This window comes from Hyperolius riggenbachi, chromosome 6 (genome assembly GCF_040937935.1).
Source record: "Hyperolius riggenbachi isolate aHypRig1 chromosome 6, aHypRig1.pri, whole genome shotgun sequence".
In the NCBI taxonomy this organism is placed as follows: domain Eukaryota; kingdom Metazoa; phylum Chordata; class Amphibia; order Anura; family Hyperoliidae; genus Hyperolius; species Hyperolius riggenbachi.
In genome coordinates, this window is record NC_090651.1 from 138,893,182 (window position 1) to 138,920,021 (window position 26,840).

At 42.4% G+C, this 26,840-nt stretch overlaps 1 protein-coding gene across 2 annotated transcripts; it reads left to right on the forward strand.

Moving 5' to 3' along the window:
• The first annotated feature begins 2,281 nt into the window (after positions 1-2,281).
• Positions 2,282-25,708, forward strand: VCAM1 (vascular cell adhesion molecule 1). 2 transcript variants are annotated; one of them, XM_068242646.1, is made up of 11 exons: positions 2,282-2,586; positions 4,309-4,590; positions 7,327-7,656; positions 11,332-11,586; positions 13,210-13,473; positions 16,717-16,983; positions 17,655-17,921; positions 18,600-18,866; positions 19,547-19,813; positions 20,244-20,342; positions 25,126-25,708. In XM_068242646.1, the coding sequence occupies exons 1-11, from the start codon at positions 2,508-2,510 to the stop codon at positions 25,287-25,289; spliced, it is 2,541 nt and encodes an 846-aa protein (XP_068098747.1). In that variant the 5' UTR covers positions 2,282-2,507; the 3' UTR covers positions 25,290-25,708. The 2 variants fall into 2 exon arrangements, with proteins under 2 accessions (XP_068098747.1, XP_068098748.1); XM_068242647.1 differs by lacking the exon at positions 20,244-20,342.
• Positions 25,709-26,840: the final 1,132 nt, after the last annotated feature.

The window sequence follows — 26,840 nt, forward strand, 5'->3', positions numbered from 1 at the left end:
GGGGTGCAGAGCTTGCGACCACATTGGGGCCCTTAAGCCAGAGGGGTCTCAAGGGTCCCTCCTTCAACCGCAGTATTAGCTTTTTATTGGTCTTGCACTGGAAGTAATCACTTCTATAGATGCTTTGAATAGTAGTAATCATTAGCAAACTGTTCCCTGTCACCTTCTTGCACCTCTTTCACTGTGGTTGTACTTGGCAGCTTTTGGTGCACCGTATCAATTAATATGTATACAGTGCTTGGGGGCCCCAATGCAAAGTTTGCACCGGGGCCCTTAGCTCCTTAGCTAAGCCACTGTATGGAGGGGGCCCTGGGGAGATAGAGAGAGAAGTTGGGACCCCCTCCCCGTGGCTGAGTCCCAATGTGGCCACGGCTCCCCCCTCCATCACCTATATTGGGGCACCTATGCCTAGCTAACCTATACTGGGAGCACCTATGCCTGGATAACCTATAATGGGGGCACCTATAGTGAGGGCACCTGTGCCTGGCTAATCAATACTGGGGGCACCTATGCCTGGCTAACCTATACTGGGAGCACTTATACTTTGCTAACCTATACTGGGTGCACCTATGCCTAGCTAACCTATACTGGGATCACTTATACTTTGCTAACCTATACTGTGGGCACCTATGCCTCGCTGACCTATACTGGGGGCACCTATGCCTGGCTAACCTATACTGGGAGTACCTATGCCTGGATAACCTATAATGGGGGCACATATGTCTGGCTACCTATACTGGGGGCACTGATGCCTGGCTAACCTATACTGGGGGCACATATGCCTGGCTACCTATGCTGGGGGCACCTATGCTTGGCTATATATACTGGGGCCACCTATGCCTGGCTACCTATACTGGGGCCACCTATAACTGGTTACTTATACTGAGGGCACCTAATCCTGGCTACCTATACAGGGGGCACCTCTGCCTGGCTACCTATACTGGGTGCACTTTTCCATGGCTACTTATACTAGGGGCACCTGTACCTTGCTAACCTATACTGGGGGCACCAATGCCTGGCTACCTATGCTGGTGGCACCTATTCTTGGCTATCTATACTGGGGCCACCTATGCTTGGCTACCTATACTGGGGCCACCTATACCTGGCTACTTATACAGGGGGCACCTAAGCCTGGCTACCTATACAGGGGGCACCTAAGCCTGGCTACCTATACAGCTGGCACCTAAGCCAGGCTACCTATACTGGGGGCACCTTTCCCTGCCTACATATACTGGGGGCACCTGTGCCTTGCTGACCTATACTGGGGGTACCTATGACTGGCTACCTATACAGGGACGGGGACGGGGGGGCTAAATACCGCATCACAAATAACGTTTGTGAGTCCACAGGGGGCACAATTTTTGCACTCTTGCCCTGGGTGCAATTTAGCCTAGAAACTGCCCTGGTTAGCTCCTCTAACAGTGACAAGTACAAGCTACAGAGGGACATCAGGTCAGCGGAGAGAATCATCGGGAATCCCCTCCCACCACTCGACTTCCTCCACAACTTCAGACTGCGATCCAGGGCACAGAGGATTGAAAAGGACCCCTCACATCCAGGCCACCACTCCTTCAGCCAGCTCCGATCTGGGTGGAGGCGTTGGGCCATCTCCACCAGGACCGCTAGGAACAGGAACTCTTTCTTCCCCTCCACTGTCAGCCTCTTCAACTCTATAGTTTCTGTCTCATCTGTTTTGAATCTCTATTTATTTATGGTTGTCTTATGTTAGCAAATGTCTTATTGTTAATGTCTTTCCATGTGAGCTGTTTTCTGTGCCAAACCCAATTCCAGGCATGACCTAGTCGTGCTTGTCAAATAAACCTGTTTGTGATTCTGATTCTTTTCCAATTTGTAAAAAAAAAAAGTTTATTTCAAAAGAAGATACAAATTATCTCCTGTAAGAAACTCAGCAGAAAAAGTTAATTGCATATGGGTCATGGTGTCTTAAAGCAAATGTGTGATTTAAAATAAAAAACGAGGGAAGCCTCTGGAGAAAGAAAGAAAGAAAGAAAGAAAGAAAGAAAGAAAGAAAGAAAGAAAGAAAGAAAGAAAGAAAGAAAGAAAGAAAGAAAGAAAGAAACTAGTGATTTTCTATCATGCAAATCTATCATGTAATGTTGCTACTCTAGTTAATACTAGATAGTTAATACTCTATTATGCACAGCAGATGGCAGCATTGTAGCCATTTTTAACTACTGGGTTCACCTAGTGGAAACCCCCTCTTCTTGCAAACCATATATAAGTCCTGTCTGAGATGCCTGCTGTTCAGTGCTCCACTGAGGCTACCACTGAGGCTTCATCATACACAGGAGCCTGAGATCAGTATAATACCCATCTTCAGGACTGGAATTTCACATTGCTGAAGAAATCCTCAAATCCTGCATTTTTGTTTTTACTCATTGGGATATTAATCTGAATAAAAGGATCTAAATTTCTAAATTCCACCAGAGAAGCTTGGATGCAAAGAGCCTGTGTTCATAATATTCCACCACAGAAGGATTGTCATTATGTGTGGGAAGAAAATAATCAGCATCACAATAGTCTTAGGATGTATCCTTTGTTCACAGATGATCCTGTCCATGCACAGTAAGTTCTTTGCTTCTTGATTCATAGACATGATTTATTTTCATTGTACCTGTTTGGCTATTTTTGAGTTTTATAGCACATATGCCTATTTAGATTTGCTGTTTAGAAAGAAATATCTCAGGAACAGAAGACTATTTAAACTGTATTTGTTTACATGCCACTATGAGACTACATCCAGTGAGGATGCTGAGTGTGAGGCGATGTGAAAGTTATTTATTAAATTAACTTTACATATTAAGGATATTTTTGTTTATATGCTGCGTTGTTTCTGCTGATTCCAAATGTATTTTCTTAAGGCCCAGTTCACATTAGCGTTAAATGGTCCGTTCCCAGATCGAAAGGGAATGGATGGGAACGGATCCAATGTTAACTTATGAGTCTGTTCACATTCATGTGTTCGAATGGATCCGTTCCGCACGATCCGCTGAATGGACCGAAAGTTTCCTACTGCAGACATTTTTCCGGAGCACTGAGCCCAGTGGAACGGAAACGGATCCTGAAGCGTATATTGGGGCAATGAGAAAACGGAACGTTTCTGCACACTAGTGAAGAAACGGACCATTCTTAGGCCCGGTTCACATTAGCGGTGGCCGTCCGGAATCGCCGTGCTGGAGCCGGACCGCTTGCAGAACGGACGGAACGGACGGAACGGACGCACGGCAATAGCAATGAAAGCCTATGCGTCCGTTCACATGCGTCCGTTCTGCCGGACCGGAGCCGGACCGGATCCGGACCGGATCCGGACTCCGGCGTCCGTTCCAACATGCGCTATTTTTTGGTCCGGCTCCTCCGGCAGCCGTATCCGGAGCGGAGCCGGACTGCACCATCCGGCCAATACAAAGCAATGAGAGCCGGAGAGCGCACAACACACTGGCTACAAAAACCGGACGTTCTACCCCACTTCCTATGCATTTTGGATGGGGACCACATGGGCCCAGCGTTCAAAGAGTGGGGCAGCAGCGATTTCATGCTGGAGCTCGTTTTGGCAGCAACATGTCTGATGTCTGATAACGAGGAGGCGAACAACAGGAAGGAGAGAATTCCCAGGTTTACGAGTAAAAAATGCCTGGATCCATGGTCCCAACTGCAGTCTCTGTATCCACGGATGGTCTCCACACGTCCACCTGTCTCCAACAATGACCCCAGACCCTTCTGCTGACCTCCCAGACCCCAGGTATTTACAGGATGGTATCTCCTTAAGAAACCGGATCCGGACCGCAACCGTGTTCACACCGCACGGAAACCGGATGCAAACGGACCGGATCCGGATAGGAACCGTACGGATCAGGTCCGGTCCGGCTCCGGTGCGGTCCGGACATCCGGTGCGGTTTTGACAAAACCGCAAGTGTGAACGGGGCCTTGGAGAAAAATCCACTTTGGGGATGGGGGTCTGGGGGGATGTGGGGAAATGGAACACAAGCAGCTGAACGGAAATGGAGTGAAAACGGATCCGATCGACCAGTAATAGGATACTTTTTCACGGATCTGTTTGCCACTAAATTGCCAGTGTTAACCGGGCCTTACTGTGGAAAACAAAAATCACATATTTTGATGAATAACTGAGAATGTCTGATTTAATTTTAATAACTGGGACATCTGGAGCAAAATCCTAACCTTTGTCATCTAACTGTCTCTTCTATTGTGGTGGCACATTGTTAGCAGCCTTGTTTGTGACGCTTTATGTGATTTGTGTGCTTAACAAGCTCCTTGTGTCTTCCACAGCCTTTGGCCGAAACATCACCCTTTCAGCACCTAAAACAACAGTCAAAGCTGAGATTGGAGAAGAGCTTAATATCACATGTGAGGCCTTCAAATGTGGAGATCCAAACCCACGCTTCACATGGAGCAGTGTCTTGGACGGTACCATGAGTGGCTCAAGTAAAACAGCGGGACAGATATCAGTCCTGTCCATGAAAATCGATAAGGAGACTGATGCGACATATGTGTGTAGTGTTTTGTGTGATAATCCTCCAGTGGAGAAGAGATTCAAGGTGTTAGTCTATTGTAAGTCCTTCTACAAGTTCTGTGGGTTAACTTTTAGCTTAAGTCCACAAATACTGGCTTTTGGAGAGCAGGCAAACAGAAGTAACCCCAATTATATTATTTCTCACAAAATAAAGCATGAACAAGTATGTGAAAAGCATGAACAAGTATGTGCATGAACATATGTAAAATAAATAGCAACTCCTGCAGAACCTCTCGAAAAATTCAGCGGTTAAGAACTACACTCAAATTTAAGCTTGGAATTGAAGCTGGAGATCCCCTCTATGTCAAACTCCTCTATTGCTGAGACACGAGCAGTTTCTGCAGTTCAGCTCTGTACATTGCAGGGAGTAAAAGAGTACTGATTCCAGGCTAGCAAAGTGGTGCAATTTCAGCTGCAGTTATTTTTGGGGAAATCAATAGCTGGCTAGATACTGAAATGGAATTTATTTATAAATTAAAATGTATCTTTTTAAATAAGTTTAAATTGCATAGTGTGGATATATGTTTGGAGCAAGTTTCGCTCAAAGTGGAGTTTTTACTTGTGAACTTTATCCTAGTATGTGTGGAAATATCTGTCTTTAACGTGCAATGCTCCTCCTCCTCGTTATCATTTATGCTGTGGCTACTACTGCTATGTTTAAATAAACCGCCAGCAACGGTAAAGGGTGTGGTTATTACACTCAGCATTGTGGCAGTTCTGCTTTTTTTGATCTTGAACAGCTAAAGTCAGTATTATAATGCATACAAAAGAAAAAGAGGAGTGTGCTCATTCCAGTAATCACCTGACTTATATACTGGCTGCTAAAATGTCTATTGACAAGTTAAAGGTGTACAGCAATTTCATATTGCATTCGCTTGCCAGAATGTGCAGGGTCTTAAACTAACTCACTGCTACGCCCTGCAGGAGTTGGCCCACACAAAATTCTTTGTCAGTCAGTATTATACCTAAATGATGCCAGCTTGTAGCTTGACCTTTTTACTATGTACTTAAGGGGCCCATACACCTAACGATTTTCCCGCAGATATACAGCAGATTCGATCATTGTGATCGAATCTGCTGTGAAATCGTTGCGCAAACGCTGACAGAATGATCAATTTCCGTCTGAAATCAATCGTTCCCATCGATCAGTCCATGCGGAAGATTTTGCTTGATCGCCGGTGGGTCGGGAGTGCATCAATAGTGGCGTTCAAATGCCCGATGACCGACGCTAGCGGCAATACATTACTTGCTCTGCCGGCACGTGTCCCAGCTGTCCCCGCTGCTCCTTCTCCGCTGGGTTACGGGTTTCCGGCTGGCTTCACTTACTTCCTGTCCCGACAGGAAGTTGAAACAGTAGACTGCCCTCTACTGTTTAAACTTTCCCGGACAGAAAGAAGTGAAGCCAGCCGGAACACGGAGCCCAGCAGGAGAAGGAGCAGCGGGGACAGCGGGGGACTCGCGCCGGCCGTAGCAGGTAATGTATAGCTGGCGGGAGGGGGGGGGGGCCTTAGCAGCAGCTTCACAGATTGTGATCGGTTTCATGCTGAAATCGATTCACAATCTGTTTGCAGTAAAGGCAGCCATACGATCCCTCTCTGATCAGATTCAAACAGAGAGGGATCTATCTCTTGGTCGATCTGATGGGAAATCGACCATTGTATGGCCACCTTTAGACTGCAGAACATATTGTATTTAACTGGCATGATTTAATGGCATCACAGATAATCTATCAATGTTATAAGCATTTTATAATAGGTGTGCTGTAAAGTAAAGTGCATCTGTCATTAGAGAGATATGGACATTATTCAAATTTCAGTTTGCCTGTATATGTGTCCATGTGAGTGACTCAAATGAACCTACGGCAGCCCCAAAGTTCCACGGCGCCGCTAGTTTCCTTTTTTGCAGCAGGTGTGCAGCAGGGAGGAGAGTTAAGGTTATGCATTGGGGAGGGGGGTTTTAAGGTTAGGTGTGGAGGGTGGTTTAGGGTTAGGTATGGGGGGGGAGGGGAGGGTAGGCAACCGGGGAAGGGTTGTTTTTTTTATACGAGTAGGGTTAGGTTTGGCTTTGGTAAAATATCAGTAACATAATCGGTAATTATATTTTATTACAGAAATTACCACTGTAAAATATTAGATTATCAGTAAATGTTATTGATATTCTGCTATCGGGTATTTCTGATGGCCCCTTTATTTTGCTTACGTCTCTATGGTAAAGCAGGTTGTTTTAGTGCATGGCGCTTGGTGCTGAGCGCCATAACTAGGCGCTGCTGTAGCAGCCATGCTAGCTATGCACAGGGCGCATAAGGGTAATTCGGGGTTCCAGCGATCTCCGGACCTCAAATTATATCCCCCTCCAAGTTGCGACGACTCGGAGGGGGAATAGTATTAAACGCTACCAGGGATTTGAGTGGCAGGAAGGTGAGCCTTCATTCGGCTCACCCTGCACCCAGCTCACTGGCGACGTAATAATATGTATGCCTCTGTGGGCCTTTATTAATAAGTAATGATCAGTTTGCAAATGAACAATTCTTTTTTGCCAGTTTGTAAGGGAAATGTATGGTCTGTTAGTTTGGATTGTGAGAGGAAATTCTATACAAACATGGAAAGAACATGTGAGCCCCATGCCTAGTTTATCTATAATGAGCAATTTAACCTTGGAGCTAAATTCTGCAAGCCAATAGTGTTGTCCACTTTTGTACTTTCCACCAATGTTTATTAATGAATTCATATTAATTGATTTGACTTTACCAATGTATTATGTATATCCTAATACAGCTTTACCTGAACCGATCCTGCACATTTCATCTCGTGTGGCCGGGAAAGAGTCACGCATCACCTGTACCGTCCCTGATGCTTACCCTCCAGATAGGTTTCAGGTTCAGATTTGGCTGGGAGAGAAGATGCTGGCTGAGTATGAAGACGCAGACAATTACAGTGATATGTCTGGACCACAAAACTTCAGCTTGTCACAAAATCTAACCCTGGCTGATAATGATGATGGAAAGGAAATCAAGTGTGTGGCACAAGTGGACTTATCTGAGGAGGATGAATATGAAAGTGAGACTCTGAGAAAGGATTCACCACCAGAGACACTCAAACTATTGTGTGAGTACTAGTGCAGCATCCTGTTTCTAAATATATGCACACCTATACATAATCACCTGCTGTATTTCATGTATTAAGTTGACATAGGAAATTACCTTGAGTTGTGTTGTCCTGCTGTAATACAATTGCTCCCCTGACATCTAAATTGATCCAGTACTAACAACACTATAGAAAGCTCTGGGTTTTAAACTAAAAATGATTTACTATGGTAAATTCCCCACATACTAATTTTGTATAATATGTTAGAATAGGGTCCACAATAATTAAGAAGCGCATAGCTATTGAATCCTTGTTAAACCCATATACAGGAGAGCTGTACTGCGATGATATAATAACAATTAAAATATGAGAATCGTAGACTTCTTCTTCTAACAATATTGAATGCTTTATTGACATAATGAGTGCAAACACCCCTACGAAAATTCTCCCATAAAACAGATACACGGCGGTATCCAGTGTGCCCCTCGCTCTCACAGTCGGCTGTGTACAGCAACCAATTACGCCACACACACATCAATCAATTGGCCAATGTCATACCAATGTCTAAATGTCCTCGTCAGGACTTCAATTGCACAGGCAACCAACAAAAAAATGACTATTGCTGCGTTTAAATAAGGCTCGCTTAGGCTGCATAACAGTTCGATGCACCTCACAGGTGGCGATGGCAATCACAAAGCACAGCTGCACAGTAATACAACTGGAAAAGTTTATATGGTGACATGTAAACCAATTAATGGAGAGGGACAATTGTAGCAAGAGGTATGTGGAGGCTGCAATATTTATTTCCTTTTAAGCAATACCAGTTCCCTGGCTATCCTGTGCATTATTTGCCTCTAATACTTTTAGCCATAAACCCTGAACAAGCATGCAGCAGATGCGATGTTTCTGACATTGTTGTCAGATCTGACAAGATTAGCTGCATGCTTGTTTCTAGTGTTATTCAGAGGAAAAAAGAATATAATTTGTTTTCATAAGTAATAATTTGATACATGCAGCTTAATCAACATCAGGTGCAGGCCGGGCCCTGGTAAACCATCAATTGACAAGCAAACACAATCTACCAAACCAGTATTTGCCGCACACTACCAGTATGAATGAAGTACACTGCAATATTTGGTATTGTCAAAAATATTTTATTGTAAATATATTAGTAAAAAGCCAATTTTGCTCCTATCAGTGATTGCTAGGCTTGACCAAAGGTTCACCTATACCCCCCCCCCCCCCCCCATGTGTATAACCACATCCAGGTATCCTGAGCCACAACCATATAATGTTGCCAGGTAATCAAAATTGTATACACTCACTATGATCGAAAATAGACACCATGCCAATAGAAGCCCAACCATTAGTCGCCTGGTTACACACCACCACTACAATAACCGCATAATATCAAGCCCCTCAAACTGACTGTTGCCGATATCCACAGCCTAGCTATACTCTAATGTCCATTGACAAAAAGCGTGGTACCACAAAAATGTATATATAAGATAGCATGCTTCAAAAACTTTTAGTTGTTTAGTCACATTGTAGATGCAAAGTTCCACCTATGTATCAAAAAAGGCATAGACGTGGATAAGTATCTTCACTGCAGCAACAGGTATGTGTATTATCCACCTTCTAGGTAGGCCTCCTTAATTATCAGGTAAACTATAAAGTTCTCATTATTCACAGCACTTATAGATTCATCGTCCAATTTTTACATCAAAAGGTAATTTCCATTTTCATGCAAGGAGTGTCATACATCAATATAGCCTTATCTTCCTGTCCAATCGCAACAGGGACTCCTCAGCAGATAACATCTAAATTTTGCATCAAGGAATACTTTCCATTCTTATGCAAGGAGTATCATTCATCAAAGTAAACATTTCTTCCTGTACAGTCACAACAGGAACTCCTCAGCAGATAGGTATCCACAAACATTATAGCATAGTGTCTTTCTATACTTATCGTTCTCTTAGACGACTTCTATACTGTGCTGTGCACCTCCATGGTAGTTCACTGGGCCCAGGCTGTTTGCAGTACTGGGTAGTGCATATTTCACGCTGACATGGCGGCTTGGCGTGCGGATGTATATGTGGATCGCGCTAATGCATTTCGCCCCGCCCCCCGGAGCTTCGTCAGAGCGTATGCATACGAGTTTTTGAAGCATGCTATCTTATATATACATTTTTGTGGTACCACGCTTTTTTGTCAATGGACATTAGAGTATAGCTAGGCTGTGGATATCGGCAACAGTCAGTTTGAGGGGCTTGATATTATGCGGTTATTGTAGTGGTGGTGTGTAACCAGGCGACTAATGGTTGGGCTTCTATTGGCATGGTGTATATTTTCGATCATATTGGTCCTTAGACCTTTCTATCTCTGTGAGTGTATACAATTTTGATTACCTGGCTACATTATATGGTTGTGGCTCAGGATACCTCACGCTGATTGCATTGGAGGTTTTGAGAGGTACCAGTATGGTCTGATATATATATATGGATGTGGTTATACACATGGGGGGGAGGGGGAGATATAGGTGAACCTTTGGTCGAGTCTAGCAATCACTGATAGGAGCAAAATTGGCTTTTTACTAATATATTTACAATAAAACATTTTATATTTTTGACAATACCATATATTGCAGTGTACTTCATTCATACTAGCAGTGTGCGGCAAATACCGGTTTGGTAGGTTGTGTTTGTCTGTCAATTAGTGTTATTCAGACACTGCTGCAGCAAAATAGATCAGCAGGACTTCCAGGCAACTGGTTTTGTTTAGAAGAAAATAAATATGGCAGCCTCCACATTATTCTCACTTCAGTTGTCCTTTAATGGATGTACCTATGGCATAAACAAATAAAATGTCAGTCAGCCTTCAAGATTCCAAATAGGCACCATCCCAAAGAGAGGAAGATGAAAGGGAAAAGAGAGAGTAGTATAAATAAGGTTGAAGGGGAGGAGGTAAGGTGTGTGTGAGTGGGGAAGGGGCGCAACAAAGAAGGAGGGAGGGAAAAGGGGGAGGGTGGGAAGAGGGGTATGGGTGCAATGATTTTGGTGTGGTTGACTTTTTGCAGCCAATAAAAGAAAATAATACTGCAGCCTCCCTGAGGCAAGGTACAGCAGCTCATGTCCGCTTCGCCCTGATCAATAACCAGTAGTGATTGTCTGTCTTGCATACAGTGCCATTTGGTCCAGTACACTCAGTATTGCAAGTACCAGAGAGTATTTGGTGCGTCTATAGGATGCAATCATTTGCACTATTATGTGTATTTGGACTAAGCTATATGTGAGAAAGCAGCATTCCTGTAGCACATAAGAGATGCCTGGGATTGAGTAATGTTCTAACATGTATGTGATCTGTCCCACTGTCTGCGGACTGGCATACAAGTTGGTTGTGTGATATTGCTATTCTGGCTAACTTTCTCATTATATAAAATATTTCATATTGTTGTGTTAATGTGTTCATTCAACTGATTATCAATCAACTCCTTATCTATACCAAGTACCATGCACCATGGTTGGTAACATTTCAGAACTCTGTATTTTATGTGTTATTAATTGTAAATAACTTCCTAGGCACACAATAAACAGATTTATTTTAAGATGTCTTATTGCCCCAGAAATCAGGAATGTTTAGTTCTTCCACTCTCCAAAGTACAATGTTAATTTCCTTTTCTTTTTTTATTTACTACAGTCCCACCAAAGGAGGTTTCCTTTACTGCCTCTAATACTGAAGTGAGTGCGGGGGAAGCAGTAACATTGTCATGCAGTGCAGAGGGAGACCCTGAACCCAGATTCTTGCTGTATTATCTACAGTCTTCAGGAGAGAGGATTCTGCTTTCTGAAGGTCCTCAGGCTACTTTGACAAATGTGAGCAGCGGAACCTACCAGTGTGAAGCCACAAACCCGATAGGCAACAAAACCGAGGAACTGGAGCTCAGAGTACGATGTGAGTAGTGCTCTTATCCCCCATGTTCCATGTTAGAAGCCAGACCACTACATCTAGTAATGAATAGTTAATCACATAAAAAAAATGTGTTAAACATGTTTTAAACACAGTCACCTACATTATTGGTGAATATGAGCCGTTAAAATAGCATAATAAAGACTATGGGCCTGATCCAATTTTCTTCAATGTGTTCTCATAGATGATATATTCACATTATCAATAAAATACCTTTTAACCTCCTGAGCGGTCTGGACGAGCTCAGCTCGTCCATCACCGCCGGAGGCTGCCGCTCAGGCCCTGCTGGGCCGATTTTTATCAAATAAAGTGCAGCACACGCAGCCGGCACTTTGCCAGCCGCGTGTGCTGCCTGATCGCCGCCGCTCTGCGGCGATTCGCCGCGAGCAGCGGCGAAAGAGGGCCCCCCTAGCCGCCTGAGCCCTGCGCAGCCGGAACAAAAAGTTCCGGCCAGCGCTAAGGGCTGGATCGGAGGCGGCTGACGTCAGGACGTCGGCTGACGTCGATGACGTCACTCCGCTCGTCGCTATGGCGACGATATAAGCAAAACAAGGAAGGCCGCTCATTGCGGCCTTCCTTGTTTATTCTGGGCGCCGGAGGCGATCGGAAGATCGCCTCCGGAGCGCCCTCTAGTGGGCTTTCATGCAGCCAACTTTCAGTTGGCTGCATGAAATAGTTTTTTTTTTATTTAAAAAAAACCCTCCCGCAGCCACCCTGGCGATTTAATCAGAACGCCAGGGTGGTTAAAGTGAACCCAGGGAGAGAGTGAAATGGAGGCTACCATATTTATTTCCTTTTAGACAATACCAGTTGCCTGGCAGCCCTGCTAATCTATATGGTTGTAGTAGTGTCTGAATCACACCTGAAACAAGCATGCAGCTAATCTTGTCAGTTTTGACAATATTGTCAGAAACACCTAATCTGCTGCATGCTTGTTCAGGATCTATGGCTAAAAGTATTAGAGGCAGAAGTTCAGTAGGACTGCCAGGCAACTGGTATTAGAAATAAATATGACAGCTTCCATTTCACTCTCACTTTCAGCCACCAGCAAGAAAGAAAATACTCCGAATAATTTTAACAGTACTTTTTCCACTACTTTTTTTGTACTTTTTTAATTGCAGAATGCTAAGAAGTTATTTTAAACGGAAGATGAAAAGTTATGTCCTTTGAGAAAACTTAATTAAAATTAAGTTCATTGGATTGGGTCCAATATGTAACTTAAAAAGCGGCTAGTTATCGATATGTAAGGACAGTCTCATATTCAGACATGAATCAGACATGCTTCTACAAAGCTATGCAAACAGGAGCAGACTGCCTGCTGTGTGTCCTGCGGAGAGGGGAAGGACACCATGCAGGCACCAGTATTGGCAAATAAATCAGCAGTGTTTAGGTATGGTTTATTCTACTTGCCTGATTGCTTCAATCCAGATATCATTCAGTGGCAATGTCTGGTGACGAGTCCAATAACATGGGGTTGTCACCAATGATGGCCAGTTTTGGGGAGTGTCAGTGCTGTGCAAAACAATCTCATAATGTTCCTTGTGATGCTAAGATGTCTGCTGTTCTGTGAAGGTATTTGCATTAATAGGTACATTTCTCTCTTAATAGTTTCACCTAGAAACACTTTATTATCCATCGATCCATCTACAGTGCGAGAGGATGGGAAAGTGCAGATTGGGTGTACATCGGAAGCTTATCCTGCCCCCAGGCTGGTGTTAAAAAAGAAAACAGAAGTAGGCTTGATTGAGATAGATGCTATCAATGGACAGTACGATATCCTATTTGCTGCAGAGGATGATAAAGGGATTTATATATGTGAGGCCTCAAATGTGCTGGGACAAGAGGAAGATGAAAAAACACTGACTGTACAAGGTGAGTTTCAATGTGCATATGCTACTATATCATTAATATGACTTATTATTGACTGGTTTTAACCCACTGTAGGCAAATAAGGTGCTTCTTAGCATAGATCATACTACAGATCACTTAAAATGAATGGGCATTTTCATTAAATGCAGCCTGCCTTCCTCAGTATTATTCACAGCAGGTCAAACGCTGTAAAGGTGTTGTGAGGCCCCTTTCTTCTAGGACCATACATTGCTTTTCTCTAAGGCAAACCTGTGAGGAAAAAATAAAAAGTAAGGAAAGTTATATACTTATCAAGGCAGAAGTATCCAAATGCTTACCGTGTTGTCCTGGACCCCACAGCTGCTTCCCGGGACCCTCCTCTAATTTGGGGCCAGGATCCCCTCCGTGCACAAGCATGGCCAACCTGTGCCTGCACAAGTTTTGTCTGCACCCGCACAGATCCGCTTGAACATGGAGAACAAAGTTATGCACAATGAACTCCGTGCTGCTGTGCAGACCAGACTGGACTCACACAAGAGCAGTATACCCGGGCTCATCCACGATGGGGAGTGCGGCTGTTAGAACGAATCCGACAAGCTCTAGTTGGGCTTGCCTAGAGGGTTCCAGGGCTGGGTTGGCGGGGTCAAGGAAGATAGAGGAAGACTCAGGACTATCCAGAGGCTTGCCTCTACTAAGAATAGTATGTAACTTTTATTCAAATTTTACTTTGTGATTTCAGATAGACTGTGTAGTCATTTCCATGCACAGGGCAGCCTTTTTGAATTCTATGGAGTGATGTTAGCTGATGGGTCCTTTTAAGCCAAGGCATAGAGATAATGCACAAGCTTGGACATCAACATAACAACATGGTGTACATGCAGCATAGGATAAATGTCCATTATGCCAAGATAGGAAGATGGACCATTTGTTTTTTTTATATGACCCATCAACACCATATATAAATATATGACCCATCATATTTTATATGACCCATCAACACCATATATACATATATATATAAATAAGCTGATGGCCTGGTTATGTATTTGGCTGGTGTTGGCACTGCTCACTTTTTCTAACCTTAACACACAATTACTCAATTACTTAATGACCTAGTTTGTGAGCTTTGCAGTCTTTAGCATCAATAATTGGCATTGAAATGAAACAAATCTGATTGGCTTTGGCTCCACCCTCTTTTCTGAATTTGAACCCCAGCCACCCAATGACTAACTGTACCGGATTTGGAGCTTGTGCCATTTACAGTGCAAGAATGTCAGCAATGAAATTTTACCCCTGAAAATCAATTGATGAATTTTTATTGGTTTTCATAGGCTCCACCCACTTTTCTGAATATTAATCCCAGTCACCCAATGACCAACTGTGCAAAGTTTGAGAACCCTATCATTAACAGTGTAAGAATGGCTGCAGTTTACATTTTCCCAGTGAAATTTGTATTTGTCTCAGCACACTGATGACCCAGCATTGCCCGGGTATGTATTTGGCTGGTGTTGGCTGCGCCGACTTTTTCTAACCCTAACACACTCAATGATCAAGTTTGTGAGCTTTGCAGTCTTTGGCATCAATAATTTGCATTGAAATGAAACAAATCTGATTGGCTGTTTGTGGCTCCACCCCCTTTTTTTGAATTTGAACCCCAGCCACCCAATGACCAACTGCAGTCTGACACCTTTAATTTTAAACTTAGTCCTGCTCAAGTATATAATAATATGGTGATTCAGGCTTCTCGTAAACAGGGATTAATTTCAACATGTTACAGTTTACTATTGGACTCTTTCCTTAAAAAGTTTTCATTGAAATGTAAATCAATATGTCTTCTAGAGTTACCGGAGCTTACAGAAGATGATTGGTTGATAGCTTTACAATCTGTACCCCTGCTCTCACTTAAAGATTTTCTCAGCTACAAATTATACATAGGACTCACTTTACCCCTAAGCGTCTAAACCGTATTGGGCTTCTGGACTCTCCAGTTTGTCCAAGATGTAAAAGAGACCATGGTGACTTATTACATATGTAATGGAATTTCCCCAGGCTGCGTAGATATTGGACAAGTGTTTTAGATATTATTGATAAGGTTTACCAAGTAATTGTTCCTAGGAATGCTTTAGTATGTATTTTGGGTGCGTTTAAGGATGGAAGCAGTTCGGAATATGTAAAGAATCTAAAGATAGCAATTGTTTGTTCACTTTTTATTGCTAGAAAATTAGTTCTTCAATTTTGGAAAAACACTGCGCCTCCAGGCTTAGTCCTTTGGATCAAACAAGTCAATGATGCCTTGAAACTGGAAAAAATTATTTACGCACATAGGGGGTCTCCTGCAAAATTTGAAAAAATATGGGGAAAATGGCTTGAGGCCCATGATTACATTGACCCTAACCTTGTTAGGGATCTGATTCTTGCAGTAATTGTCTAGGAGGCACACTGTGGTTCCTAAGTAATATCATACTGTGGCTTCCAGGTTTTGTATACATGTGGCTATTGCGATTTGTGTAATTTGATGCTATTTGCTGTTGAATTGTAATGCTATTTCTTCTTAATAAACTGGTTTTGTTGATCTAAAAAACAAAAAATACCAGCAATTAAATATTTACCTTGAAAATCAATAGGTGAATTCTGATTGGCTTTTGTAGGCTCCTCTCACTTTTCTAATATTATTCCCAGGCACCCAGTGACCAACTGTGCAAAGTTTGAGAACCCTACCATTAACAGTGTGGCTGCTGTTTACATTATCCCAGTGAAATTTGTGTTTGTCTCCGCCCACTTTTTGGTTATGGGAATAAAAAGTATCCTATATGTTATTCCAAGTAATGTACTATGTGTGTGCCAAATTTCATTCAAATCCGTTCAGCCATTTTTGCGTGATCAAGTAACAAACATCCAAACATTCAAACATCCAAATATCCGAACTCCCCCATTTAAAATATTAGTAGGATGGGTCCACTAACTGTTCATGGTAAGAGCGACAGCAGATCTCCTTCTGTTTTTTAGATTCTTTGTATAGATAATGGAGCTTATTTACCAAGAGAGGTGCAGAAAAAAAGTGTTGTGTTTTGCTCTAGTTTTCTTTCGAAATGAACACTACTGTGCCTTGTTTGTGGTTGTGACAACTTCCAACTAAAAAAATGTGTAAAACAAAAATCCATATGTGTATTGTAAAAGATGACCATAACGTGAGTACTTGATATAACATGGCTGTTATTTGTTCTGGAGCACCTTATCTTGACCTGTTCTGCCTTTTCCTATCAACAGTTCCACCAAGAAACACTTACATTTCCATCACTCCATCTTCAGTGGTGAACGCAGGGGATGCTGTACAGATCCAATGTGTATCAGAAGCAATACCTGAACCAAGTCTTGCACTTAAAAAGACGACAGAATATGGACAGAAGTACTTGGAATCAGTGAATGGATCATATAATGTCACAGCTGCAACAGAGGAGGATGCTGGGCTGTACATTTGTGTGTCTACCAATTCAGCTGGGTATGAAGAAAACATGGTCATTCTGTCTGTACAGAGTAAGTATCACATATATGTCTTATAATATGCCAACACTTAATTATGCAACATAGAAAACCTTTTACAGCTCACATTAACATTAATGTCTGTTTGTAAGTTAGAAGATTGTCACCTGTAAGGTACATATGTAATGATAAGGAGCAAGATAAGAGTATTGGATTCTATTCAAATGATTTAAACAGATGGGACTGGATTGGCTGCTGTGGGCAGTGTTGCTCCTAATTTCTCTGTGAATCAGCTCTGCTGTGTCTGGTGTTTAGTGATAGTCATGTCTAGGAGAACCCATGGAGAAGCATGTGATATGTTTCATCAGCTGATAGATTTGCAAAGCTCTAATTTGCTGTGATCACATCCTGCTTTAGCATATGATCATGACTAGCAAATCATAGACCTACATACTGCATCTATCACCTGACCAAACTGATCAAATGCTTCTCTATGAGTTCTACTAGACATGACCTTCACTACTGGTGTGTGCATGTTGTTCGTTATAATGCAATAAGACATTGCACACAATCTATCTCAAATCGTCTTGTGCCCAGAGGCTACCTGAGAAATATATGCATAGGGGAGAAGATGACCATTCTCTTGAGAATTATTGATATAACATGGCTGTCACTCTTTCCAGAGCATTTTATGTTTACCTGTTCCATCTTTTCATATACAACAGTTCCACCAAGAAAGACTCACATCCACATCACTCCATCTTCAGTGGTGAAAGCAGGAGATGCTGTACAGATCCAATGTGTATCAGAAGCAATACCTGAACCAAGTCTTACATTTAAAAAGAATACAGAATATGGACTGGAGAACTTGGAATCAGAGGGTGGGTCCTATAATATCACAGCTGCAGAAGAGGAGGATGCTGGGACGTACATTTGTGTGTCTACCAATGCAGCTGGGAATGAAGAATACGAAGTCACACTGACTGTACAGAGTGAGTATCCCATATATGTCTTACAATATGCCATAATTTCATTATGTGAGATAGAAAACCTATTACAGCCTACATTAACATTAATGTCTGTAAGTGAGAAGATTGTCACCTGCAGATAACATATATAATGAGAATTAAAGAGCAAGTCAAGACATTAGTTATCTCTCCTGGTATTGGATTCTATTCAATTGATTTAAACAGATGGAACTGGATTGGCTGCTGTGGGCAGAATTGGTCCAGTTTTCTCTGTGAATCAGCTCTGCTGTGTCTGGTGTTTAGTGGTGGTCATGTCTAGAAGAACTCATGGAGAAGCATGTGATTTGTTTGATCAGTTGATAGATTTGCAAAGCTCTGATTTGCTGTAATTACATCCTGCTTTAGCACATGATCATGACTAGCAAATCAGAGACATGTATCTAGCACCTGACCAAACTGATCGCATACTTCTCTTTGAGTTCTCCTACACATGACCATTACTACTGGTGTGTGTATGTTGGTTATAATGCAATAAAACATTGTATACAATCTATCTGAAATCATCTTATGTCCACAAGCCACCTGAGAAATATATGCATGGGGAGAAGATGACCATTCGCTTTTGATTTCTTGAAATAACATGGCTGTCACTATTTCTGGAGCATTTTATGTTTACCAGTTCCATCTTTTCATATTCAACAGTTCCACCAAGAAACACTCACATCTCAATCACTCCATCTTCAGTGGTGAAAGCAGGAGATGCTGTGCAGATCCAATGTGTATCAGAAGCAATACCTGAACCAAGTCTTATCATTAAAAAGAAGACAGAATATGGACTGGAGAACTTGGAATCAGAGGGTGGGTCATATAATATCACAGCTGCAGAAGAGGAGGATGCTGGGATGTACATTTGTGTGTCTACCAATGCAGCTGGGAATGAAGAATACAAGGTTACACTGACTGTACAGAGTGAGTATCACATATATGTTTTATAATATGCCAACACTTAATTATGTGAGATAGAAAACCTATTACAGCCTACATTAACATTATTGTCTGTTTGTAAGTGAGAAGATTGTCACCTGCAAAGAACATATATAATGAGAATTATAGAGCAAGACAAGATATTAGTTAACTCTCCTGGTATTGGATTCTTTTCAAATGATTTATTAAACAGATGGAACTGCATTGGCTGCTGTGGGCAGTGTTGCTCCAGTTTTCTCTGTGAATCAGCTCTGCTGTGTCTGGTGTTTAGTGGTGGTTATGACTAGGAGAACTCATGGAGAAGGATGTGATTTGTTTGATCAGCTGATAGATTTGCAAAGCTCTAATTTGCTGTGCTCTCATCCTGCTTTAGCACATGCTCATGAGAGACATACATTTCTATCACTTGACCAAACTGATCACATGCTTCTCCTTGAGTTTTCCTAAACATGACCATCACTACTGGTGTTTGTATGCTGTTGGTTATAATGCAATAAGACATTGCACACAATCTATCTGAAATCATCTCGTGTCCAGAGGCTACCGGAGAAATATATGCATAGGGGAGAAGATGACCATTATCTTGTGAGTTCTTGATATAACATGGTTGTCACTGTTTCCACAGCATTTTATGTTTACCAGCTCTATATTTTCCTATTCAACAGTTCCACCAAGAAACACTTACATCTCCATCACTCCATCTTCAGTGGTGAAAGCAGGAGATGCTGTACAGATCCAATGTCTATCAGAAGCAATACCTGAACCAAGTCTTGCACTTAAAAAGAAGAGAGAGCATAGACTGGATGACTTGTACTCAAAGAATGGATCATATAATATCACAGCTGTAGCAGAGGAGGATGCTGGGAAGTACATTTGTGTGTCTAGCAATGCAGCTGGGTATGAAGAATTTGAGGTTACACTGACTGTACAGAGTGAGTATCACATATGTCTTTTTCTCAAATAAAAAACATGTCATAACCCAAATCTTATATTAACTGGAAACGCTAATACTAAGTCAATCTAAAATTAATATTTCAGTTATGGATGGATGCTGATGGGTTGAATCCATCACGGGCTTGGCTTCTTATATTTCTTAGGAACCTTGTTAGAGTTCCCACCTTTGTCTGTTATCGTGGCCATTGCAGAGCCAGGAATGTAACCTCCTTCATTTTGATATGTTCTTCATCTATCTAGAAATCCTGAAACAGATGCCTCTCCAGGAATAATTTGTGATTATCTCAATAGCATCCACCCACAACTGACACATGTATTCTAAACCAAGCCTTTAGAGTTTTTTTAGCAAATTAAATAACATGCTAAGCTATAACTTTGCACGTAATTAACCTCAAAATTCTCTTCCAGTTCCACAACGAATCACCACAGTTGTGCCTCCATCACAGAGCATTACATCAGGTGTTACTGTCTCTAGCATTAATGACACCCACATCATTCCAGTTCCAGGTGAGAAGTCCCTTCCAGGGGTTCCTTCACTGCTTCCTTTCCGAGGGACAATTCTAAGTGCTATTAATATGCTGCTTTTCTGGCTTTTCACTAGAAAGAGAGCAGGGCCCACACAGAGGCAACTATAAATAACATTCTACAAGCTCTTTCTCACAAACTGTGTAGGCAACATACATGAGAAGTATTGATTAGACAACAAAATCAAAAAAACTGAATCTGGTTTTCAACAAAAGAAGCTGGAGGTAAGAGTAAAGGCCCATACACACGTCTGATTTTTTTAAACGACGGGTCGTTTGGACGTCCCGTCGTTCAGTCGTCCAGACGTCAAATCAGGCATGTGTACAGTCCGTCGTTCGGCTGATAAGACTGGTCTTGAGCGATCCGCCAGGCGGATCGCTCAAGACCAGTCTTATCAGCTGAACGACGGACTGTACACACGCCTGATTTGACGTCCGGATGACTGAACGACGGGCGGATCGCTCAAGACCAGTCTTATCAGCTGAACGACGGATGACGGACTGTACACACGCCTGATTTGACGTCCGGACGACTGAACGACGGGACGTCCAAACGACCCATCGTTTAAAAAAATCAGACGTGTGTATGGGCCTTAAGGCCTCGGTTCCCATTCCCATTCTTGCATCTGTTCGGCACAGAGCGGAGCAGACCAGTTCTATTGTCTACTCCACTCCATTTTAACTATGTGTTTGCACCTGGGACGGTTGCGTTAGCCCCATAGGTGGTTATGGGTAACACATCTGCTGGTCCGGGAAGACATAGACGGTTGGGAATCTGCATTACAGATCTGTTTTTTTGTTTTTTTTTTAGTAATTGGAAGTGGATCCTATTTTTAACAATGGGATCTGCTTCCTACATAAAGCCGACATGTAGAAATTTCTACGCAAGTGGGAACCGAGCCTAAAAGTGGCCACACACGATACAGTAAAATTATCCGATTTTATGGCAGTTCAATAAAAACGATCGGATTTTTAATTTGATCAAGAAATCCGATCAGATTTCCATTTTTGTTTCGATATAAGTTCATCAGGAATGATGGATTTTCTTCACAATTTTTATAAAAATTGAATGGTGTAGGGCAGATTGTCAATTTCTTAATATGTACACCCAAGCAAATTTCTCAGAGTTTTGAATCATTTTTTTTTCACAACTGGGGAAAAATTGAGCACATGTGTGTGGTACATTGGTCGGATTTTTCAAATGTTACAATTAATAAGAAAATTTTTTGTAAACATTGAGTTGAAAAGAAATTTAAAAAATGGTATGGTGTGTGGCCACCTTTAAAGAAATTTAGACAAGAGCCTCTCAATTTAGACAGGAAAACATTAGTTAGCTTGTGCTGCATAATATAAATCATCAGCCGCAATAACTCCATTTGCTTTCAAAACAGTTTCCTGTCCTGTGCTTCTCATTGCATTCTTACTCAGTGCTGACACTGGGCCTCTTTTCTGCTGTAAGCTTAATACAGAAAAGTCTCTAGTAAGTGAGGCTTTCCCTGGTTTTCTGATCATCTCTCTAGTTAGAAGAGACATCACACTGACTTACTTAAACGAAGACCTCTACCAAGTGCAAAATAAATATTATCCATGAGTTAATATACAGTATATGCTCTCTGGAAGTTATTCTCAGTTTACTAGAATAGTCTTATCTCCAGCATTTGCAACACTTCAACTATCTCTGACTAAATCCAGTATCTTTTAAAAGGTGTGGCCTTCAAGAGTCAATTCAAAACTTTGGCCAGCAACTCTGACTAATTTTTAGATTGGTTTATGTGTTGGCAGCTGCATAAGAGGAAATGGGGGTGTTCCAAATTTGACTTGCTTTGATGGCAGCATCACACTGATTTGGCATAATTGACAGTAGGCAATGATAAACAGGTGGTTGTGAACACTTTGTGAATTTCTTCTTAGTATTGGATTACAAATATGGATTATCTCAAAACCAGATGGATAAACTCAAAAACAAAAAAAGGAGTTGGGGATACATCTCCCACCAGAGTACCTATTCCATGGAAAACTGGTGGAGGTGACATTTTCCTCCCTTTAAGATGAGATTTCCTATAAATTCCAGCTATGTCTTTCGGGCAGTGAGGGAAAATCTCCCCCAGCAGGGCCAGACCAAGAATAAGGGCTTGTTCACACTATGGGCTCGATTTACTAAAGCTTGATAACTGCTAGCACAGCAGTTATCACGGGATCTGCAACGCGCGGCGCTTTGCGAGCGCAAAGCATTGCTCCGTGTGATAAAGGAAGGTTTGCGCGCGATCACTCGCTTGAAACAAGTGAAAGGTATTACTTTTACAAGACTTTGTTTTTTTCTACCTACATTCATCACACGGAGTAATGCTTTGCACGTGCAAAGCACCGCCACGCGGCAGATCGCATGCTAACTGCTGTGATAGCAGTTATCACACTTTAGTGAATTGAGCCCAATGAGCTCTTTGAGTTTTTTTTAAGCGCTGGCGATTTTAAAAAGTGCTTTAAAAGCGATTGTGCCATGACTTCCAATGTGAGTGCTGTCACATGGGCGATGAGCTTTCTTTCCAATCGCAAACGCGGGTCCTGCACCATTTCCTGAGCATTTGTGCTTCAATGGAAGGTATAGGAAAATCGCTAAGCGCTTTAAAAAGCGCTTGGCTAAGTGATTTTGTGAGCGCTTTTCCTCACAAAGTACATTAAAGTGATTATTTTCCAGTTCAAGATTTCACTTCCTGATTTAATAAAAAAAAACGATAATCGCCAAACAAAAGCACTTACAAAAGCGCTTGTAAAAATCTAGTTACAGGAAGTGATTTGACTAGGGAAAAGGATGATTAGGAAACCGAATCTAAATTTTCAGGTCCAACACTTACACTGCATGTTTAATTATTTAAAGTATTAGCACTGCAAGGCACCAACTGCCTGTGTAGCAGTTCCTGGATGCCTTTATAAATAACCAGCAAACCAGTGCAGGGTCCCTCTATACCTATTCTGCAAAACTAGTGAAATAGGTTTTCTTCTGGATGAGCACATCTGCACTAGGCATGCAGGAGTTATGTCCATGCATGCAGTAAGGAGAAAATCTGTGCACAAGTGGCTTTGTGTAATGGAAGGACCTTACTTGTAGATGCCCAGTCTGGATGCAGGAGGATCCAGGAAGCATTTGGACCATCCACAATCTTGCAACTACAGAGGTAAGTATCTAACTTTTCCCCCTCACTATTTCAGGGTTGCTTTAAATGCCTATTCTTCAGGCATTATGCACTAAAGACAGACATTTTCATTCAATTTACGATCTCTTACAATAGCAATTATTTTGTAGGGAATTTTAAAGGACAGAGTATTACACTTACATTATCTGTTCAATTTAAGAGAATACAGTCAAAGTGATTATTACCCATTATTAGTATTACACAGTATATGATAGCGCTGTTAGAGACTAACCATACACTGCTATTCAAACAGCGCAAGCAGGTCTCATACCAGTTTATGCATCTAATCCATAATGTCCGTGTCTTGCTACAGCTTCCTGTCTATGCACCTTCCAACCTAATAGCATGCTTATGTAACGTTCTTAGCTATATATCTGTCTGATTTACATGTTTCAGTTTTCTTAGAAATACTTAAAGTGAAACTATGGTCTGACACATCTCCAATTAAAAACTAGTCTCCTACTCTTTACAGACTATACTGTATGTAGGATCCAGTTCAGTTTGTAAGCACCGCACTGCTATGTTTATGAAATGTACAGATGTGAGGCCGGAGCAGATAATAACGGCGCAAAGCACAGCCGGTACAATAATGGTGCCACATTAAGTTACATTATAAAACGCTATTTAGCGTTTTAACGGTTAAAAATTGGCGCAGGTTATTTAAAACGCTATTTACTGGTTTAATCAAAGTGCGCTGCAGCTTACTCCTCCTGCTTCTATTGAAGCCCCCGTCATAGCACCAGCAGACTTTAGTGGATGATCGGCTCAGGCAAGTGCCTGCAGCCGTGATGATTGCAGAGGCAGGACTGTGCGCTAATAGCCCCACAGTTCCGGAGCTGTTACCGCTGATCTGCCTGACCAAAAATCATGGAGCACAGTGCAAGCTGGTCAGGCAGAGGAGCGGTAACAGCTCCGGAACTGTGGGGCTATCAGCGCACAGTCCTGCCTCTGCAATCATCGCGGCAGCAGGCACTTGCCTGAGCCAATCATCCACAAAAGTCTGCCGGTTCTATGACGGGCTTCAATAGAAGCAGGGGTAAGCTTTGATTAAAACGGTAAAGAGCGTTTTAAATAACTTTATCGGCGTCTCCGTGCGCCCTTATTTATCCCACGCCATTTTTCACTGCACCCTGTATATCAGCTTGCCATGCACACAGAAGCTCTCTGCGAAAATGAGCCATTCATCTCTAGCAGTCAGAGATATAACAGCAGTTTACAGCAGCCTGAAGAGCTATGTGCTGTTCACCCAGTTTTCAGAAGAAAATGCAGTCCTTAGAACAGCATGTTCTTAGGACTTAAAATAGTGTTCATAATCTATTGGAGCAGAGGGAAAATTATGACTGAAGTTTCACCTTAAAAAAACCTAAGGATGAAATTATAGACTGGCTTTCTATTTTGGGATTGAGTGGGGACACCTGCACAGATTCCCTTGATGAATATAGCTGCCGGTCTTGACCTCTCTTTCTCTCTATAGAACCCACATCTGTTGTTGTGTTTATGAATGGAACTCATTTCTCTTGCTTCAGCCTTATTCTTGTCAATCTTCCTCACCATCCCCCTTATTTATCTCTTTAGAAGACCAACGACAGGAGCCAACATTTGACTACGTGCCAACAGCGATCATTGGTTCATCAGCTCTTGTGTCAGCAGGAGTCATAGGGTTTGTTGTTTATCGTCTCAAACAGGCCAAGCTGAAAGGATCCTACAGTTTAGTAAAAGCGTTGGGGAGCAAAGTGTGACTGTAAACTACTTAAGTTAAAAATGGACAAACCAAGCATTGGCATGATGCCAAATCAGAACTGTGCAAAATACCCACTGACCAGCAGCAGCAGAGGAAGCTGGTGAGACATTCAAAGAGGCCTTCTGTGAAGTCCAAAATGCAGCCATGCTGGGGGTCTGCTCTGCCTTTGCTCTGCCTTATGGTACATAAAGACAATAAGTATGGAAAGACACAATGATCACTCAAGGGATCTATCTTTGAACAGAGAAGGAAAACCTATTGGAACTGTTATCTCAGAGACATAGGATCTCTCACTTTAAAGTGAGTGAAACCAAACTTGTTAAAAATCACTGTCTGCACTTAGATTTTCTACGTTGTATATATTTTTCTGTGTGTTTTATATTCAGATGATGGTTCTATTTAAAAGTATGATTATTACTTGTTCTCTGTTTTTTGTCTAGCCTCCATTGTCATGTTTTTGTTGTGAATGTGGTGGAGATGTGCTGTGTGAGCTGAATCTCAATTTGTTCCTTTTAACTTCAGCAGGGTGGCTGAACTAGTGATCTTTTGTTAGGCATTGCAATGAGAAGGCTAAGTTATTCTTAGGATCAGATTCTGGAGGAAAAGCATTGGAATTAAGTCACAGAGAGTTCAAAGGAAAACAAAACTGGCAGATTTTGGAGCAGAGGAGATTGGAAATGCTGCTCATCAGACTGAGATGCTGTTTTCTCAAACCAAACTATTCAGCATCACATGATACCATCTTAACCTCCCTGGCGGTATGATTTGTGCGGTTTTTTTCATCTTTTTTTTTTTTAGCATGTAGCTAGCCTAGCGCTAGCTACATGCTTCCCCTTCCTGCGGCATCCCCCCGTACTCACCGTTCGCCGCCGGCGCCGCTTGCCCATAAGGAAATCCTGTTCTGAGCGGGATTACCTTGAGGGCTTCCCCTGTCGCCACGGCGAGGCGACGAACGGAGTGACGTCATCGACGTCGCCGACGTCATGACGTCACAGGGAGTCCCGATCCACCCCATAGCGCAGCCTGGCGGCGATTGGCCAGGCTGCGCTATGGGGTGGATCGGGACTCCCTGTGATGTCACGACGTCGGCGATGTCGATGACGTCATGACGTTCACTCCGCCCTGTATCGCGGCGGGTATCGGCGCATCGGCGGCGGCGATCGCAACAAACACGCAGCTAGCAAAGTGCTAGCTGCGTGTTTGAAAAAAAATTATGCAAATCGGCCCAGCAGGGCCTGAGGAATCCTCCGCGGCGGCTTACCCCGTGTCCAGCACGGGGTTACCGCTAAGGAAGTTAATAAGGAGGCTTTTTGGTCCTTTTCAGCCCCTTACACACTCCTAGGATTTTTTTGTTCACCATGATCTTGCTGGGTAATCTGTAACTCATGATGACAAATGATAAGTCTTCTTTTACACTAGCGATGCCAATGGAAACATATGCAGTTACTTCCAGCATCTGTACCTGTTTTCATTTGAGATTTGGTCTGATCCCACATATCAACCACATTTAAATATACAATCCTTACCAATTGAATGCATGTCATGTATA

Coding starts and splice junctions, on each gene's coding strand:
- VCAM1 (XM_068242646.1), top strand. CDS start 2,508: ATGTGTGGGAAGAAAATAATCAGCATCACAATAGTCTTAGGATGTATC. Junction 7,657..11,331: donor AGAGACACTCAAACTATTGT/GTGAGTACTAGT, acceptor TATTTACTACAG/TCCCACCAAAGGAGGTTTCC. Junction 17,922..18,599: donor AGTCACACTGACTGTACAGA/GTGAGTATCCCA, acceptor CATATTCAACAG/TTCCACCAAGAAACACTCAC.